Source organism: Chiloscyllium punctatum, chromosome 45, assembly GCF_047496795.1.
Source record: "Chiloscyllium punctatum isolate Juve2018m chromosome 45, sChiPun1.3, whole genome shotgun sequence".
Taxonomy (NCBI): domain Eukaryota; kingdom Metazoa; phylum Chordata; class Chondrichthyes; order Orectolobiformes; family Hemiscylliidae; genus Chiloscyllium; species Chiloscyllium punctatum.
Window position 1 is genome coordinate 10,603,475 of NC_092783.1, and position 16,065 is coordinate 10,619,539.

Genomic DNA, 16,065 nt, shown 5'->3' on the forward strand with positions numbered 1-16,065 from the left:
ACCCCCAATTCTATTGAATGTGGGGATGATACTTTTATTTGCAGGAAAGTTCAAAACTCTGGGCACTAAAAAGAAGGCATCATTAAAATTTCTTTACTCAGCATAGCAAGAATGTGGATCTTACAACCAGAAGGAGCGATTTTAGAAAATAGTTTAGATTTAGTTAATAGACCTAGCTAAGTGTGTGAAGAAGAAATAAATAGAAGGAAATGTTGATAATAATTTGAAACAAATACAACAGGAGATAATGCAACACCATAAACTTTGAATGGCCTGCTTCTGTATTGCAAATTTGACATCAAAGATATATCTCACATGCACATAAATATGGAAGCTGCACTTCAGTTTTCCAACAGTAATTTTTGATTGAAGTCACTTTTTATCTGAACCAAATCATTGCGGTTGACTTTTTTTAATCTCCAAAAATACTGTTACACACAACTGAACGTTCTTTTTTTCCCATCACTGTATACTTTTCATCCACCAGCCACCACCAGTAAATTACCTGTGTTTTCCAATTGATTCATTTACCTGCAGATCCATTAAGGGAAATGCAGACTATCAAAGGTGAGGGAGAGATAGGAAGAGTGAAACCAATGTGCAGTTAGAAGAGATAAAGCACTCTACCCTTTGCAGCTCCCACCTCTCTCTGGAGGTATTGGTGGATACAGTGTTCTCCCTCTCCAAACCTGCACATAGCCACAGAAGAAGGACAGACAGTTGGCAGCTGTGAATACCTCACTGCTGCTGCCTGGGTCTGTTAACAGCCAACTTGACCAGGCCCAGAGGCAGACCCATGATATGCCCACACCCCTCCGCATTGGATGCCCAAAGATCAGAAGCATAGGGCTGAAATGCATCTAAATACAATACAAAAGATTTTTCAAAGAATGTAAAGAGGGGTTACAATCACCCACAATCAATATATAAATGGTCCAAAGACTCCACAGTATCATAAAATGGACCATTGGGTTGGAAGTCCATGATTCATTGCAAACTGTGGTTACATGGGACTGCTGCATGCAACAACCTCCACCCCAGGTCACCAATGGAAAGTGGGAGGACTCATGCATACAGAGCCAACCCTTTCTGCAATGGTCGAACAAACTGCTCAGTTCAAGGACAATTAGGGATGGGCAACAAATACTGACCTTGTAAGCAACATCCACGTTCTCTCAACTAATTTTAAAATGTGTATTCTTAGATAGTTTAAACATTGCAGCAATTATGCTTCAAAGTATTGTATTGATTGTAAAGTGTTTTGGAGCTTTATGAGATTATGATGGGTGCAATAGATGTTGAATTCTTCTTTTTATTAAAGGGTGACATATGAACAAGCTGCCTTCAATCTTTCCTGTAGAAGCGTCGCTTGTGAATAAACATACATTTACTGTTCATTTGTTTCTAACACAATTATAGTGTTCTTATTTTAAAATGTTTGTTTGTGTTGATTAATTATTTCTGAATGATAGAAAGACAATCTTAGTGGCGACTTTTAAATCTTTTTTTCAATGAAGTTTGTGTACTTTTTGTCTTAAATGCAATCAGCTGGTCTTGACTGGTCACATGAAATAACACCACTTGCTACATATTCAATAAAACTTTGCACAGATATTAACAATAGAAGAGGACAATTCTTGCCAAGAGAAGTTGGTGAACAAAGGTTTTCATGCTGGAATATCCCAACTATCCTCAAACATAACAATGACAACATCATTTTTGCAAGATCAGGGATCAATGTTAGCGTAATTACCGTGGATGCACACTTTCTGCAAATGCTCCTGTCCTCAGTTTCAGCTGCTCCACTTCTGCCCTTAACTTGCCGATTTCATTTGCCAGTCTCTCCTGTGTAAGTCAAAGATGTGCATGTTAAATATTACTGTCAGAAACCTGTGGACAAAAATCTTTGATGTCCAGTACCATTTCACCAGATTAACATTAATACGTGGAACTGTTAGCTATCACATAAACAATATTATTTCTCTTGAAAATTCTCTTCTTTAGATGTCTTGTCATAGCTGCACCATTGTACAGGAAAAGCCAGAGAAATTAGGCAACAGAAGTGGTAATGATATGGTTCATCAGAAGAGACTTTGAACACGCGTTTGCTGACAGATGAAAGATATGGCTGCAAACAGGCTGTCACTGAAAAATGCCAAGAAAATGGAGATTGTGAAAACATGCCCTTGTTGATCACTGAAGATGGGGGTGGTGAATAAAAGTGGCACTGGACTTGGTGGTCACATATGGTGACCACACTTGGTGGTGCAGCATGAGCTCAAAAATGGCACTGGCAGCACAAGCAGCCTTTAAATGCCAAGGTGTATGGATGCACATAGCCATGTCGAAAAATGTACTTTGTGTAACCTTCCAAAACATTTCCATCAGAGACAAATCACAGTGAATTCAAGACATTAACTGACCATTTAGTATATGCCAGATGAGACAGTAGCACAGAAAAAAAAGGATGTTTTCCTTAAAATAGCTCCCTAACAGTGACATGCATCTCAGCTTGATTATTCTGATTTCCCGGGTTTGCCTGATTTATGTTATCAGGGTTAGCATTGTGAATAGAAGCCTACTGTTTCCTCTTTGCAGTCAATCTAAAATAATTATAAACCAATCTGTAACTCAAAATAAAATCAAAAGTACCTCAAGGCTGCTAGTTTACACTTGCTACATCAGCACACCAAAGGTTAATGGGTTTGGAGACCCAGCTATGCATTTCAATTCTTTGTCCAAATATTAAATTAATATATTTTCAAAATCAGAGTTATGGCACCTTACAGAAAATAAAAATAGACGATTTTAAGAGCCAGATTATTTCAGCTAACTGGATGTCAAAAGGAATTATTTTACATTGAAATATACAGTGACAGATCCCAACAGGTTATTGAAGACCTCTTGAAAGTAGTGTCACTTTATAAAGAAAGAGTTTCAGGAACTGCAAGGGTTATGCATTACACTGGCTTTAAGGCAGACTCAGTTGCTCTGCTGTTATGGGCTTGTTCATAATTTTGTTTCCTTGGGACCCCCTTCTCCTTTAAATCTACCATTGCCACTGCTCTTGTCTGAATCAACCATTTTTTCTTTGTAAACCACCCCTAATTCCAGTGTCCCTTTCCTTTCCAAAGTCCTTGAATATATCCATATTAAAATGTTTCATGTCAAAGTCAAAAATGACATCCTGTATGAGTGGGACAAAAGTAAACAATCCTTGCTCCTCTTCTTGATTCATCTATAACCTCTGTCACAGTTGGCCAGACCTCCTCCCCCAATGCCCCTCCGTCAACTTGTGGGACTACACTCATCTGATAATGTGTTGCTGGAAAAGCACAGCAGGTCAGGCAGCATCCAAGGAGCGGGAGAATCGATGTTTCGGGCATGAGCCCTTCTTCAGGAATGAGGAAAGTGTGCCAAGCAGGCTAAGATAAAAGGTAGGGAGGAGGGACTTGGGGGAGGGGCATTGGAAATGCGATAGGTGGAAGGAGGTTAAGGTGGGGTGATAAGGTGAGGGTGATAGGCTGGAGTGGTGGTGGGGGTGGAGAGGTCAGGAAGAAGATTGCAGGTTAGGAAGGTGGTGCTGAGTTCGAGGGTTGGGCCTGAGACAAGGTGGGGGGGAGGGGGAATGAGGAAACTGGAGAAATCTGAGTTCATCCCTTGTGGTTGGAGGGTTCCTAGGCAGAAGAGGAAGCGCTCTTCCTCCAGCCGTCGTGTTGCTATAGTCTGGCGATGGAGGAGTCCAAGCCCCTGCATGTTCTTGGTGGAGTGGGAGGGGGAGTTGAAGTGTTGAGCCATGGGGTGGTTGGTCCGGGTGTCCCAGAGGTGTTCTCTGAAGTGTTCCGCAAGACCACTGTCAGACCATAGCAACACGACGGCTGGAGAAAGAGCGCCTCATCTTCCGCCTAGGAACCCTCCAACCACCCTCTAACCTCCTTCCACCTATCACATTTCCAACGCCCCTCTCCCAAATCCCTCCTCCCTACCTTTTATCTTAGCCTGCTTGGTACACCTTCCTCATTCCTGAAGAAGGGCTCATGCCTGAAACGTCAATTCTCCTGCGCCTTGGATACTGCCTGACCTGCTGCGCTTTTCCAGCAACACATTTTCAGCTCTGATCTCCAGCATCTGCAGTCCTCACTTTCTCCTACACTCATCTGATACCAATCCTATTTAATCTCATTGTAGCCAGAACGTCACCTGCATTGGCTTCTCTTACACTCCTGAACTGTAATACCTGTGGTACCCTAATGATCTAATCTTGGCCCCCCTCCAACTTCTCAGCAACATGCAGTCTTTCAACAATATCGTCCAAAGACAGAACAAGAGTTATCATATCTATGCTGATGACACTTAGCTTGACCTCCCTGTCATCTCTTGACTCATCCACTGTCACCAATTTTTCAGCCTGATGGATTAGAAAATGTTTACTTCAACCAAATATGTGGAAGACTGAAATCATTGTTTTCAGCTGCCACCACAGGTTTGTTATATGGTCATTGATTTCATCAGTTTCCTCAGCAACTGTTTGAGATTAAATCAAACTATCCTCACCCTTGGTCCCATGTTTAGCCACAAGATGATTGACAAAACACACACACACATCATCACTCCTTTCTCCCTAAATAACATTATCCTGCTGCATCTTCCTTCAGCTGATCTGTTTCTGGTGCACCCTTCAGTCATGCAGTTATTTACTTCTGACCTAACTATTCCAATGCCTGTTCATCATCAACAAGAGTGCAATGCAATGGATCATTTGCCTCAATGAATACCACTCATCACACAGTAACCCACTTGATTGACACTCCATCCATCATCTTGTGCATTATTCCCTCAACCACCAACCCCTGTAACCTAGAAGGATTGAGCAGTTGCTATGAGAAAGCATCAACACCTCCAAATTCCCCTCTAAGCCTGACATGGAACTACATCTCTGCTGTTTCATTGGTGCTACATCAAAATCTGTGTCAATTCCGAGCAGCACTGTGGGTACTCCTACATTCCAAGGATAGTACAGTTTAAGAAGACAGCTTATCACCATTTTCTTGAGGGTAATTGGGATAGGGAATAAATACAAGCCTAGCCAATGATCTTCACATTCCATGAATGATCTTTTTGAAAATAAAGCAAAACAAGGAACATTAGATTTTTTAGTCAAAAGGCAATCATTGACATGTCCTTATTACCCAAGGAATCGCAGAGATTTGTACCTTGTCCTGATGATATTCCTCTAGTTGTTTTCTTGTGCTTTCCACCTCTTGTATTAATGTATTCTGAACGGAGAAAAAGAAGATAAAAGAATTTAAGAGATGAAGCTTTGCTATCAACACAGTTATCTTAGACTGTGTCTAATGTTCATTTAAGTGGAAAGCTAATATTATGAGAGAACAAAATCAAACAAAGAAAAGAACCAACGCTGTCCAAGCACATCCAACAATTTGGAATATACCCTGCAGTGTTGGGCAGTTTGATCATTGCACTGAAATTAATAGAAAATTGCTAAGTATATATTTAAAACATCATTGTTGTATCTGTTAATTTTACCAACAGGAATGTATCCTTTATAGTACAGGGTGAAAAATAAAATAATTTACCTCCAAAACCAAAATGTCAAAGGGCTTCTATGTCACTAAATTTAAGACCACCAGATAAGCTATGCTTATCATATGTACCCCCATCTCCTTGACCAGCTGGTAAAACCTGCCCTAAAGTTCTCCTCTACTCAGTCCTCAAACCCATAAACTCTTTCTTATTAGTTTGTCTCTTCTAATCCCTCTCTGACCTTATTCTTTCTACTAGGCCCATTTTGATTTAAGAATTTGCTTGCCTGGTACCTTACTGGATAAAACACAATTTCTTAAAGTTAACTATTGGGAAGACTGAAGCCACTTTCTTCAGCTCTTTCTGAAAATGCCTGAGCCTCACCTTCAATTCCACTCCACTCTAGCTCACTGTCTTACATTGAACCAGATTAGTTGTAACTTTGACATAAGCCAACTTCCTAACTTCATACCCTTTATTGCAGAAAGATTACTTACTTCTACCTCCATAATATTTCTGTTCCTGCCTTTTCCATGCTTCTGTTACTTCCAGAGTTGGCATCCCATCCTCCTTTTTATATAAACCCAACATTATCCAAAGCAACTGACAGAGTAGGTGAGGTAAAAACAATGACTGCAGATGCTGAAAACCAAAACCTTTATTCCTGATGAAGGGCTTTTGCCCGAAACGTCGATTTCGCTGCTCGTTGGATGCTGCCTGAACTGCTGTGCTCTTCCAGCACCACTAATCCACAGTAGGTGAGGTGTTTGGATGTACAGGAAAATCTCTGCCGGATGTGAAAAGATTGTTTGGATGTGCAAGAAAATCTCTGTCAGATGTGAAAAGATTAGGAGAAAGTGAGGACTGCAGATGCTGAAGATCAGAGTCGCAGATCAGATGAAGGGTTTATGCCTGAAATGTTGACTCTCCATCCCTTGGATGCTGCCTGATTGGCTGTGCCTTTCCAACACCACACTCTTTGGATGTGAAAAGATTGATTGGATGTACCTCCTATTTCAAGGACTGCAATTTTCCCTCCCACGTGATCAACTATGCCCTCCAGCTCCTCTCCTCCACATCCTGCACCTCCGCCCTTGAACCCACCCCTCCAACAAGGATAGAAATCCTGTGGTCCTCGCCTTCCACACCACTAATCTCTGGACACAGCTCATTATCTTCCACTATATCTGCCCCACCAGAGATATATTTCTCTCCCCACCCCTATCTGCGTTCTGCAGAGACCATTTCCTCTGTGATTCTCTTATTAGGTCCACAACCCCCAACAACCCATTGTCCACCTTCCCTTGCTGCCGCAAGAGGTGTAAAACCTGTGCCCACACCTTCCCCCTATCTCTGTCCAAGGCCCTAAAGGATCTTTGCACATCCAGCAGAAATTTTCCTGCACATCCAAACACCTCATCTACTGTGTCAGTTGCCCTAGATGTGATCTTCTCTACATTGAGGAGACAGGACACCAACTCACGGAACGTTTCAGGGAACATCTCTGGGAAACACGCACCAAATAACCCCACCACCCTGTGACAGATCACTTCACTTCCCCCTCCCACTCCGCCAAGTACATGCAAGTCCTGGGCCGCCTCCACCACCAAAACCAAGACACCTGATGACTACAGTAAGAATGCCTCATCTTCTGTCTTGGGACCCTTCAACCTCATGGCATCAACATTGACCACTAGTTTCCAAATTTCCCCACCCACCACCTCACCCCAGATCCAACCCTCCAACTCAATACTGTCCTCTTGACCTGTCCATCTTCCTTCCACTTATCCACTCCACCCTCAACACCGACCTATCACAATCACCCCCCACCTGCATCCACCTATCGTCTTCCCAGCTATCTTCCCCCCTTATCCCCACCCCACCCTCCTACTTATCTCTCAGCCCCCTTCCCCCCACATTCCTGATGAAGGGCTTACGCCCGAAACGTCAACTCTCCTGCTTCTCGGATGCTATCTGACCTGCTGTGCTTTTCCAGTGCCACACTTTCAAATTAAGTATTTTGTTTATCACCAGTCTGGATTAGAGGTGATGAAGAACTCGATATGGAATGAGGTTGGATTGTGGAAATGAATGCCAAGTATCATAATGTGATCTTACTATTTAAATGTGCTTTTGCAATTCATCAATCCATGTGTGGGGAACAACAAACCGTCTTCAATGATGCTAACCGTAGGGAATATTTTAGGGAGGCAAATATAATTTGCATGACTTTTCACACATGCAAATAAAACAGGGCTAAACTAATAGAATGAACAGAAAATTACTAACTGTGAACTGGCTTGATTAAAAGGAAACAGAACATAGCAGTTCACAGGAAAAATAAGCTGCAAAGCAGGCAATTTACATCACAATTCATAATTTATCGATTGACAGTATCTAGTTTCTTATAAAGTTTGCTAATGAGACCAACTCTATCACCAAACTGACAAAGTCAACAATATTCCGAGAAACCTGGTTCAATGAAATGTAAGCTAATAACATCTGGAATGGGAAACCTTCAAACTTTTAGGTCCAAGATATCTCACATCAGCAACTGACCTTTCCTTTTAATAAAAACACATCAAATTCCATCCAAAAATTCATTCCAACAGGATGCCCAGACAATGCTATCAATACCTTTACAACTAACTATCCTCCTTTTTAGCAGTTATTGATCCAGCCCCCTTTTTTGACATAAAAACTGACCTTGAGTCATGGGTCATTACTCAAAGCCAGCTCCAGATGTATTAGGTCCTGAGGAGATCTTCTCCTAATCTCCAATCTCTCTCAAAGCTGATAGAATTTGGACCTGTTCTGTCATCCTCACTATGTAAATAGATTGTTCACTTTTACCCTTTATTATTTTGAAAGCCTGCCTCATCTCACTAACCCTTCTTTTCCTTCTTTGAGCACTCAATCCAAAACTGTGCTTGATACTCTAGGACATGTCTCACCATTGATTGATACTGTCTCAATAATATTTATTGTGCTCTGTAATCTGATTGAGACTACATTTCACATGTCAAAAGGTGGTTTAAGAGAATGATATGAAGACTTGATGGTCCCTATTAATAAAACTGATGCCACTGAATGTAAACATACCCAAAACATTAAAAAGCTCTGATGTTTTCTGGAATAATTTTCTGTCATCAAACTCAAATTTTAACATTAAACTCTATATTGTGACTGAGGAACCACTCGCAATATCACAATATAACCACTAGATGCCATATGCCATTACTAGTCCTGGATCTGGACGTGATGCATTTAAACAATGAAGAATGTTTCTGACCTAATTATGACAAACAATGCTTGTCAAATAAACTACTTATGTTTTCATTGCAAACCCTGTGAAGCACAAGGTCCTGGCTTCATGGCGTCAATTCACTGCAGTATTCCCCAAACTATAAGGATTGTGCTCCTGCTGTTGTGGATGACACCGTCGTCATTCTGAACTTGACGACTCAATGTCAATGATATTTTACAAGTCGAGCATTGCCAGATACTGAGTGCTGCCTCTGGCCACATCAAATGTTGTTTATAAACTGTATAGATCTGGGAAGCAGGGCTCAGAATACAAACAGAAATTGCACAGTAGACTGAATATTAATCTATCTAATTTTCACTGTCCTGCAGCTCTAAATATATTGGTTGTCAAATCTATGGGAAAATCCCACTGATTTATTGTCATTGCATGTATTTGTTTCCACTGTTAAAACAGATTATTTGCATTAGCCCATGCATGTTCCTGGCTTAAAAATGCTCATCTCCACAAAACAGCTTGCTTCTCTTTTCATGGAGATAACAATTGCTACATGCAATACGTGTGTGAAATGGTGATTTTGTTTTGGTTTATATTCACTTTAAGCTTGCCCTTCGACTTTGCGTGGAGCAATTTTGAAAGGAAAGCCTTCTTTCTAGTCACGTGATCTATTTCATATTTTGACTAGGCTCCATTCACCAGCATCCCTGAACACTGGGAACAGAGTACCATCCCCACCTACATTCCCACCATTCACCAGCTTTCTTGAACACATGGATCACCATGTCTACCTACATTCCCTCCATCCACCAGCCCCCCCATAATACAGATCACATGGATCACCATATGTCCACCTACAATCTCTTCATTCACCAGCCTCTCCTCCCTGAATACTGAGCACTACCTCCACCTACTTTCTCTTCCAGAGCAGCCATTCGCTCCTTCAGGTGGAGTTGGAGCCTTTCATTTGATTCCGAGAGCAGTCGATCCACTGTGTCTGACAGGCGTTTGTTATGCTCTTCGTTCATCTTTTCCCGTTGGCGAGCCTACGGTCACAAATAGAACCATGAGCAATTATAAGCAATACTTAACTTTCCTTAAGCCTACTTTGCTAGATATCTTCCTAGAGAATAAATTGGGTTTTTACAACAATCTGTTTCTGTTACCAGCCATAAATGAGCAGATTTATAAAACTCAACTTCACAATTTACCATGGTGGGACCTGAACTCACTAAATTGAATATCATAAACACCATGTTACTGCATCTTTTACAAAAACAGTATGTTAATAGTATTAAAATTATTATAAATTTAGGTGTAGCTAGATTAAGGCAATACCCACCTTAGCAGTACAAAAACTTTATTTTAATAAAATTAAAAATTCTTCTGCTTCTCAGAAAAGAGGATGATAGAGTGGTAATCTCACTAGAAAACTAATCCATAACTCCATGCCCTGTTAATTCATGGTTAACTCAACTCTCCTCTGCAATGGCTTAATCAGTTCAAAAACATTAGGGATGGGCAACAAATGTTGGCCTTACCACCAATATCCATAACCCATTAAAGAATAAAATGTCACCTATTTTTATTTGTTTCCCTCTCATTTCTTCTGCTTTTCCTGATAATTTAACTTTTCTCTTGTTAATGTAACCTATCATAGTGTCATACAGGATGGAAACAGGCTCTTTGGCCCAACTCATCCACGCCAACCAGGTTTCCTAGATTGAATGAGTTCCAACTGCGTGTGTTTGGCCCATATCCCTCGAAACTTTTTCTATATATGTACTTGTCAAAGTGTCTTTTACACATTGCAATTGTCTCTACATTTCCCCTGCAGTTTTCTTAAACTGCTGCAGTCCATGCTCTGTCCCATATTATTAATCAATAGTAAAAACACATTTCTTTTCCTTCCTTCTTGGTTATGTCTCTCGATTTTGGATGTGGAAGCAAGTCTAAAAATGTTAGGTGGTTCAGTGGAAAAACAGAATTTACATTTTACATTACAAACAGGATAGTTAAAGGGGAACTGGTACAGTTCCAAAAGGTATTCAGAAAGATACTACATATTGGTTACTTGGTAAGAGAAGAGTACATAGTATTAGAAGCATTACGGAAAGAGAATTGCATATCTCCTATAAGAGAGAGAATTGGGATAAGGGAGATATTTTCAGGATGGCAACTTGTGATTAGCAGAGTGCCACAGGGATCAATGCTGGGACCACAATTATTTACAATATATGTCAATGACTTCGATGAGGGAAGTGAATATATTCTGACCTTGCTTCAGTCGATTCCATACAATGTATGTATTTTATCGTTTATCACTAAATTTCTTCACTTCTTCCTTACTTTTCAGCTTCTTCATTCCCAACCCTGTTCCCTCAAAGCTTTGAGTTGCAAACCATTGTATAAGAAAGAATTTGATGTGGATGAGGACACCATGGTAAAGACTCTCAGAATGATGACTATCTCAGGTAATAACAATCAGGTGGATTGTCTTGTTCAGACAGAAGCTGCTGAATATTCTATTCTGTGTTATACTGAAATTCTTGCTCACTTTGATAACCCTGGCATTCAATTTTTCTAAGTTTCCAACTCTTTAATTTACCAGCACACTGTTACGTACAATTCAATTCCCAATCAATATTATTCTGCTTTTGCAAAGTAAGTCACAATTTATTAGCATCTTCTCAAAGTACAGATTTGATGTGGGAGCATCAAATTATCCCACTTGGGAACATCCTTGTATCAAATATTGCAGACTACAACTTACACACTTACTGTGCAACTTTTGTCTGTAGAGCTCACCAATATGGCCCTACGTTTCATGTCACTGTAGCATTAACTACAGACTATTGTACAAGACGAGCAAAACTATTCATGTCTTTAAAATGGTCAGATGCTCCATCAAGATCTGTATTATCTTCTTTTACAGCAAAAATCTCAACCTTACACTAAATGGATTGTTATATTTTATTCCCCAATCTGCCATAAAACAAAGAAATAAGTACTGAAAGAACTGATATATGTAGGCAGCCAGTGATTAACTCATTAGAAGATTTCACCTAATTTACTTCCAAATTTCCTCAAGGCGTTTTCTGCTCAAATTACATATTACATACCCTTCTATAAGTAACAATAGAAGACTTACCCTTCCAAGTTCTTGGTTTTTTTCTTCCAGTTGGCTCTCCAGTTGTCTTAAGCGCTCTTCTATGCTCCCATGCCTCTCTTCTGCCTAACAGAAAGGGAAGTGAAAGGCTATTATTGATTCATATAGTTGTTTTACTTTGTCAACAATGCCTGATACTGAACTTGGAGGTGCTATATGACCGTAGTTGATCTTGACTTCAAGACAACACCGACAAATCAAAACTTAGCAATCTGTAGTCAATGGAAATGCATTTTCAGACAGATTATCCAATTTACAACACATTACTAAATTTTCAGGACTTCCAAATTATTTCAAAATATCACTCACCTTTTGAGAATAAGTTTAGTCACGTCAAACTGCATTAGAGCACAGCAAGTTAGATCATGGATTTTTTAAAACTATCTAATGTTTATTTGATTTGAAGGTGAGCTAATATTCTTGGATGAAAGGAACAGAAGTTTTTAGTATATCAGTATACTCATTTTGAAGATTATTCATGTATAAGAAGGCACACTCCAACTAAATGAGTGATGTGCACTCAGAACCCTTTAAATTTTCCACTCTGAGGACAGTCCTTGGCTTAAACTAATGCTAGAACTGCTTTTGGTCTAGCTTACACTTGTGCTGTGGAGGAAGGTACACAGCTCTATGCAGGAACACTGCAATTGCCAAATAGAAGAGGATTAAGACATACCTAGAATGTTTTCTAATAATTTTGAATGTAACATGGTACAATGAGAATTGCTGACTAGTTGCAGCATTTAGTCAATTATCAACAAGTTGGTAACAAACATAGAATCAGGTGAGGTGAACCTGTCATGGAAACAGGAGAGCCAAAGTCATCTGTTCCCCTTAAAAATATTATGCTTACCAAACAGCATGTTTCAAATTACTCAGGTACTATACCCTAAAAATACCACTTCCTGAATTTTAAATTTAAAGATATGACATCCTTCCATCTTAATCACAAACTGATATCACTTTCTCTTCTTATAATCAAGCAAGTGCAGCCATTCTCTCCAAATGAAAAGCTTATTTTCTCTGTCAGAAAGGGAAAAATAACAACCATGATGATTTTGAACTATGGCATACACTCAAGTAATAGCTGATTTTATTAAGTGTTGGCCATAACAGCTTTAGTTTTTCGTAAACCTCATGCTAGTTTTGGGGGCGGGGCTGGACCAGTGAGTCTTTTGCACAAATGCCCATTCCTTTTACAAACCATCAGAAATGCACAGGTTGGGGCAGCTGTTGCCTCCTGATTTCAGAACCATGGTCAGCAACCACTGAGGCAGCATTGTTAGCAACATCTCAGAGCAAATTACTCCAGATGATGGATTCTGCACTGTAAACTAAAAAAAATGCTGGAAATCATAGCAGGTCAGGCAGCATCCGTGCAGAGAGCAAGCTAACATTTCATGTCCAGATAAGCTGATGAAGAGTCATCTAGACTCCAAACAGTTGCTTGCTCACTCTCCACGGATAATGCCTGACCTGCTATGATTTCTAGTATTTCTTATTTTCAGAGTGGTTAGCTGCATTGGTAGCTCAAACAAACCAGCGTGGATTTCAACTTCTTGAAACTATTATTCATGTAAAGCTAATGTTCTATATTTGCCCTAAAAATCTAAAATCAAAAGCTTGATATTTACAGGTATGTCAAACAAGATTGCTAACTTTGTTAGCCCAGAAATAGGCAGGAACAGAGCAAGTCTGCAATCATTGCTTAACCTTGGAAGATTGATTTGCTGCTGATGTAAGAACTCTGATGAACCCAGTTGAACTTCCCGTGGGGATTAACAACTGACTCGAGACCATCTGCTTGATGTCACCAACAACAAGATAGCTACAAGTTGTGAGTGTTTATTACCCTTGACTCGAACGAGGAAGTAAAGGAGACTTTCTATGCCAACCTTGACACACTGTTGTCAAGCATCCCCATGGAGGACAGGAGAGGGTTGGTTCAGATCACAACCTTTGAAATGGCACCATAGGAGGGAAAAATATTGCCAACATCAACTCCAATGGAGTCCTTCTTCTTTCAAAACGCACTGAATGCAACCTCACCATCATAAACACACACTGACGTCAGAAAAAAAACAAATTCAAAGCATCTTGGAGGCACCCATTCCCAAAATAGTGACATCTTATTGATTATGTCATTGTTCACTCCAGGGATGATTGGGACATGAATGTCACCAGGGCTATGATTGACTCAGATGACTGCTGGACTGATCACCATCACATCCATTTCACAAGGTCTATCAGAGTACACAAAGAGGAAGGTTCAGTAGAAGCAGATTTTGTTGAGATTCAACACCAAGAGCCTAGGTGACACAGTCTGCTTAAATCAACCATTCTCAGTATCTGCAGTAACACTTTCAGGTACAAGTCTAGTAACCATTAGGACTAGTTCAATGAGAATGATGCGGAAATTGAACAGCTCATCTCCAAGAAAAGGACAGCCTTCTGAGACTGACAGAATGAAATCAACTGTAAGGCCAAAAGAAGGGCCTATGTCAAAGCTAAGGGCTGCTGTCCAAAAGAGGAGAAGGGAGCTCACAAACAAATTATGGATTAGATTCCCCACAGTGTGGAAACAGGCCCTCAGCCCAACAAGTCCACAGCGACCCTCTGAAGAGTAACCCACCCAGATCCATCTCTCTCTGCCAAATGGACTGATAAAGCCTTGAAAATCTAGCAGCTAGCAGATGCTGATGACACAAGAGGCTTCTTTAGTGCCACCAAGGCAGTACACAGTCCAGGCTACCATGGTCTAAACTCACTCAATTCTAAAGACTGACAAACACCACTCAAGGACAATGAGACAACAAACCCCTGCTGGAGAGTGCATTTCTAATACCGCCTCAACGTAATATCAATGTTAACTTGGAAATCATCAACTAAATCCCTCAGCAGTCCATGTAAGGTGACTTGGGAGAACCTCCTAGAGCAATCGAAGTACAAGGTGCCATAAGGAGCCTAAGAAACAACAAGGCTGCTGGACCTGATGGGATTCCTGCAGAGATCCTAAAGGAGTGTGTCCCACAGCTCCATGAACAGATACATGTTTTGCTCTTGAAGATTTGGCTCAAAGAAGAACTCCTCTTGGAGCTCGGGGATGCTCTGATTGTGACTATATTCAAAAAGAACATAAAAACATACGAACAAGGATCAGGAGTAGGCCTTCCGGCCCTTCGAGCCTGCTCTGCCACTCAATAAGATCACGACTAATCTTTTCGTGGACTCAACTCCACTTACCTGCATTTTCACCATATCCCTTAATTCCTTTATTTTTCAACAAAGTATCTACCTTAGCTTTAATAGCGATTACTGAAGTAGAGTCAACAACTTCCCTGGCCAAGGAATTCCATAGATTTACAACTCTCTGAGTGAAGAAGTTACTTCTCAGTTCAGTCCAGTTCTAAACTTGCTTCCTCTAATCTTGAGGTCACGCCCTCTTGTCCTAGTTTCACCTACCAGTGGAAACATCCTCTCTATTTCTATTTTATTGATTTCCTCCATTATTTTGTATGTTTCTATAACATCCCCCCTCATTTTTCTGAATTCCAATGAACATAATCCCAATCTACTCAGCCTCACCTCATAAACCAATCCCCTCAACTCCAGAACCAACCTAGAGAACCTCCTCTGCACCCCCTCCAGTGCCAGTACATCCTTTCTTAGGTAAGTAGACCAAATCTGCACACACTACTTCAGGTACGCCCTCACCAGCACCTTGTACAGCTGTAACATTACCTCTTAACCCCATTAGCAATGAAGGACAAAATTCCATTTGCCTTCCTAGTTATTTGTTGTACCTGCAGACCAACCTTCTGCGATTCTTACACAAGGCCACCCAGGTCCCTCTCCAAATCTGCATGCTGCACTTTTTTACCATTCAAGTAATAATCTGTTTTGCTGTTACTCCTACCAAAATGTATGATTTCACATTTACTAACATTGTATTCCATCTGCCAGAGCTTTGCCCAATCACTCAATATATCTGTGTTCCTCTTCAAAGTTTCAGTCGCCTGCACACATTGCTCTGCCACTCATCTTAGTGTCATCGGCAAATGTTGACACCATATACGTGGTCCCCAACTCC

General features: G+C 40.5%; 1 protein-coding gene across 6 annotated transcripts in view; it reads right to left on the reverse strand.

Annotated features, from left to right (window-relative positions):
• The window catches only part of ppfia4 (PTPRF interacting protein alpha 4), a 696,847-nt gene that overhangs the window by 75,120 nt on the left and 605,662 nt on the right, over positions 1–16,065 (reverse strand). For all 6 annotated transcript variants that reach the window (XM_072563249.1, XM_072563254.1, XM_072563250.1 and 3 more), the window contains exons 9-12: positions 11,958–12,041; positions 9,721–9,852; positions 5,214–5,276; positions 1,754–1,845 (exon numbers count right to left, since the gene is read on the reverse strand). In XM_072563249.1, coding sequence (XP_072419350.1) covers positions 1,754–1,845; positions 5,214–5,276; positions 9,721–9,852; positions 11,958–12,041 — 371 coding nt within the window. The remainder of the gene's footprint in view (positions 1–1,753; positions 1,846–5,213; positions 5,277–9,720; positions 9,853–11,957; positions 12,042–16,065) is intronic.